Source organism: Limulus polyphemus, unplaced genomic scaffold (genome assembly GCF_000517525.1).
Source record: "Limulus polyphemus unplaced genomic scaffold, Limulus_polyphemus-2.1.2 Scaffold11871, whole genome shotgun sequence".
NCBI lineage: Eukaryota > Metazoa > Arthropoda > Merostomata > Xiphosura > Limulidae > Limulus > Limulus polyphemus.
The window spans coordinates 4245-8923 of record NW_013677481.1 but is presented as its reverse complement, the minus strand read 5'-3'; the positions used below and the strand labels follow the sequence as shown (position 1 = coordinate 8923).

The following is a 4679-nucleotide window of genomic DNA, read 5'->3' as shown; positions in this document are numbered from 1 at the left end:
CTTTGCAATACACTTAATTTCCACAGTCACTTTAACTTAAACACACACTGTAATTCACAACAAACGATTCACGCACTTTACTTACAGTGGTTATTGGTGTCTATAACTTCAATCTCCCTCTCTGCTACTCCAGTTTCGAATGATCTTCTCCTTTGTCTGGCGTCCTGATATACAATCAAAAACACGCGCGTAGCACGCACTAGCATCTTCGTGAATCTTCTACACTCTCATCACGTGACTTCCGCTGTTGTAACATTATGTTAAATACTACATCTGTTAGGAAATGGTAGTCAAACTTCTAATAAATAATTCTTTTGAAAAAAATTCATGACATTGGAGATGGGACAGCACTGAAGGTCCAGAGGCAGTTTCTTGAGATACTGAGATAGTCTCTGGTTTGAATGTCGGAAGAAATTTGATTCATCAAAAATAACTGGTTTTATCACACACATTTTTAAAAATTTTAACTAATATTTGGTGGAAAATCTCGTAATTACCCAGCTATTATATAAATTATTGTTACTGAATCAGCAAAGGTTTTTGTTTTGTTAATTAAGGGAGTGGACTTGTATTGAATGTTTACTACTATTTTTCAACAGGTATGAATGTTGATGAAACTAGAAAAGATGCATTGATGAAACATATTGATAACTGATGGAATTACACATTTCCAATTTTTTAACCCAGACAATGACATTCAATATGTTAAATTGTATCACTTCTCTTGACAAAATTCTGAGTGAGGAGTTGAACTCTACAGATCAGAGGTGAGAAAAAAACTTTATTAATGACAAAAAACTTGGAAAAATACAAATAAATGTAAACTGAATTGTAATTGAAGAAAACTGCAAGGTGAGCATAAAAAGGAAAGGCCTACCTTCTGAAAGAACTTAGATTGTCAGGTTTCTTGTATCAAGATTTATTTACTTTATTGGTCCTAAGTATTTTCTACATACTGAGTGATAAGCAGCTGTAAAGCAGTAAGAACTTGTAGATAAACTAAAGTCATATTCTATTTTGTTGTCTCATAAAATAAAAGTAAAGTGATATGATGTAATGTCTGTAGATGTATTTTATATGGAATGTGAAATGCACTAGTAAAAACTTAGTATAGTCAGAAATTGACTTATCTGAAAAATAGCTTTTACTAAAAGATGAATCCCCTTAAAGTGTTGGAAACATTGGGGTAAAAATTCCCATAAAAATATAACATTTCAAACACTCCTCTATTCTATAGATTTAAAGATAATATACAAATTTTTATGCATTTAATACATTTAATGGGTTATCACTTAGAAAATTAGTAACATTGGCCTATGATATGTTCAGTAATCTTAGTTTTAATTTTGGCATAGGAGATATTACTATTGGGACATCAAAGTTTGAACAGTTTTCTCCTTTTTTATTTTTGCTGAAAAGAGTATAAAGAATGCCAATGAATTTATTTTCTTATCTAATCGTTTATTTATTATTAGGTTTATTTCTGTCCCACATTTAGCATTGAAGCTTGTTTAAAAGAAATTGAAGAGGTACTAGAAGGGCTTGGAAGCAGGCATGGAAATGGAAGAGGGAAGAAAACTTCTGATGGGAAGAGCAAAAAGGAAACTGATTCAGTGAAGAAAGATGTACAGACAAAATGTCAGAGGAGCTGTCTTAGTAAAATTGTAAGATACACTTACATAATACTTGGTAGTTAAAAGACCTTATTCATATATGATAAAAGCCATCATCACTCAAACAGTTGTATTACTGCCACTTCTCAACACTTTATTGTTTTCACATATGCTCAGATTAGTGGTTTAACTAACAAAATGTAACATTTATCACATTTCATAAAAATCCAACATGTTTATTGAAATGTTTTCAAAACTACAGAAACATAACGGTAAGTTTTACTAAGAAATCTTGTCCATAAATACACATTTATACAGTCATTTCAGTTTTTTTTTTTCCTGTTTTGGGTAAAAATATTTTAGCTGTAACTTTGGTTCTACATAATAGACACTCATGAAGGGGTAGGGCATCCAAAGACTTTGAAAGATAATTTGATAATACTTGACCATGCTAATTTCTTTTTGCTGAATTTATTTCCAGCTGAACAATTGATGACATCAGACTGAACCCATGCTTTTCCTCTAATTTTGTGATTAATTAGAATTGTGATTTTAGTTTACATAAAGTACTTCTTGCATCATGTATTGGAAATGACTTAGAATGTCGTCAACTGTGATATTAATGCAAACAACCTTTAGCTTATACTAAAATGGAACAACTAAACCCTGCATGTTGCATAATGACAAAGCAAAAAAATCAACATGTGTATGTGTACAATGCTCAACTAACATTAATTTTTACAAATAATGAGAGAAAATGGCTAACCATAACATTAAAACAAATGACAAGCTTGGTGAGATAATTCTTTGTTCACATTAAAGGTAAAACTTGTCTGTTCCCCTCTGGTCATTTCTCTACTTCTTATCACAAATTATTTAAAAATCTTTGGAATGAATTGTCGAAGGTTTGAAACTTAATGAAACCTCTACTCAGATACTTGAAAGTAGCGACTAAACAGGATACCAAAAAGTGTAGTTACATTTCACTTAAGTTTATATTATCTTTCCTGCATATGATACAGTGCAGACCTCAGGTTTGTAAGTGTAAACTGTAAAATCAAACACTTCATTTGATATTTTAGTGAACTGGTTTTGTCTTTATGCAGCTTTAATTTCTTTAGAAAAAATTTCATAAGTAATGAATTTAACTAATTTTAGGATTATCTTGTAGATGTTAATATCACATCACATTTCTATGGCTTATTTCATTGAAGGATGCCACTGTTATATAAAGGATGTGGATTATTTGGTGAGTTGGGGGAATAAATGGCAGACAGATTTTCATTAGAATAGATGTGGGGTAATGCATGTGTGATATCATATCTTGAATTGCAAGTATAATTCCAATACAATATCTTACTTCCACTCTCACAAAAAGCTTTCTCGACTTGTACTACCCTCTGTCAGATGCAAATTTTTGCTTGCCACCAACCTTGTTATTCCCACTTATTACTGCATTCCAACATGCAAAAGATCATGCAGCAACCCTCCACCAATAAGAGTGAAACACTACCTCATCGTAACTAGCACCCTCTCTAATCATGCACATGTTAATTACTTCTTGATTGGCAGTCTTACTGATTAGATGTGTTTTTCGTTTACAGTTTAATTAACCTATCCAAACGTTTTTACTTTCATGAGTTTCTCCTTCGGTTTATTTGTAATTTTACATTTTCATTCTGTTTCTTGAAGAATTACGATTTATATATTTTTTATCTCCGTTTTCATTTTCGGGTGGTCATGACTACGACTGCTCTTACTGCAGCAGAGGAATTCTCTACCATGTCTAATGGGTCAATACCCTGATTGTTGGCCCATGAAGTGATGGCTATGGTCCATTAGGAGTTGACTACTTTCACACTACAATCAGAACACACTGATTGTTTGTTCTAAAAGGTTTTCAGTGATCTTTTAGTTTTCGATTTGGACAGCCTTTTTCCTCCCCTCCTGAATATGCCTCTTAGTCATGTCTTATTTTGAGGGACTTGCCCAGACTTTTTTCCCCTTTGGTGGATTTGTTATTTAGGAATTTTATGTTCTGTACTTATCTTCCAGATCCTACCACCTCCTTTGTCAGTTCAGGGCTCTCCTAGGGTATATGACATTTACTGCTCCCTTCTGTAGTTCCCAAGCATGTTTGCTTCTTCCGTGAAATCCTCACCTCTCTTATGACCTCTTTCCATCACCATTTTAGGTTGAATTCGCCTAGCATTTTCTTCTCTTTCTCCTCATGATTGCCACCTTTTTATGTTTTATTCCCATCAGGTCTGTCATCTTATCATGTCCCTGACTACACATTTCCATCTTCCCTTGGGGGACATCATTAGTGCTGTAACTGTTTATTCGTGGTGGTAAGTACTCCATTCATTTTGCTTTTTCTTTGCAGGTCTTTTATCACATATTTGGATTCCACTCTGTGGCGAGTGCTGCCTGACCAGATTTACTTAGTCTTTGTCAGTTTTATAGGGGCTGGGATTCTTTTACAGTAGGTGTCTGTGACTTGTTGGTAATGAATTTGAACAATAAATGGACAGCACTTGTTTTAAAATGATATGTTCAAAACAAATCAAACTTGTGTACAAAAATTCTTTACACTATAAGTTGTCACAGTTGTATCTAAAACTCTAAATAATTCTCTTTTTATTCTATTATCACAATATAATTAGTGATGAGTTCACCACAGTTGTACACAGGGTTTTAGATAATTCTCCTTAACGTCAAAAGTCCACACAGGCTGTATCAATTACTTTAGAACACCCTTTGACAAAACAAATTATTCTTCTTTACCTTTGTTGTTCAATACTAGCTCTGAAACTCACTTCAAAATCACCACTATAACTGTTGGTTACCACAGTTGTATCCAGAACTTCAAATAGTTGTCTCCTTGTGTTCAAAGTCCACACAGATGGATTCAATTACTTTATATCACCTTTTGACAAGACAGATTATTCTCTTTATCTCTGTTACACTGTGAAACTCACTTTAAAATATCGCCCACTGAAGCTAAACTAACAATCACACAGTCTAACTTCACTAACTTAACTTTCTTACTTGACTTGCACTCAC

The 4679-nt window shown here is 33.2% G+C and overlaps 1 protein-coding gene across 2 annotated transcripts in view; it reads left to right on the top strand.

The window, feature by feature from the left end:
* Positions 1-4135, top strand: part of LOC106476862 — a 7637-nt gene extending 3502 nt beyond the window's left edge. The window contains exons 2-4 of one of the 2 annotated variants that reach the window (XM_022380605.1): positions 600-767; positions 1499-1664; positions 4000-4135. In XM_022380605.1, coding sequence (XP_022236313.1) covers positions 655-767; positions 1499-1664; positions 4000-4047 — 327 coding nt within the window. In that variant the 5' untranslated portion in view covers positions 600-654 and the 3' untranslated portion in view covers positions 4048-4135. The remainder of the gene's footprint in view (positions 1-599; positions 768-1498; positions 1665-3999) is intronic. The other variant, XM_022380604.1, reaches the window with a different exon arrangement.
* Positions 4136-4679: the final 544 nt, after the last annotated feature.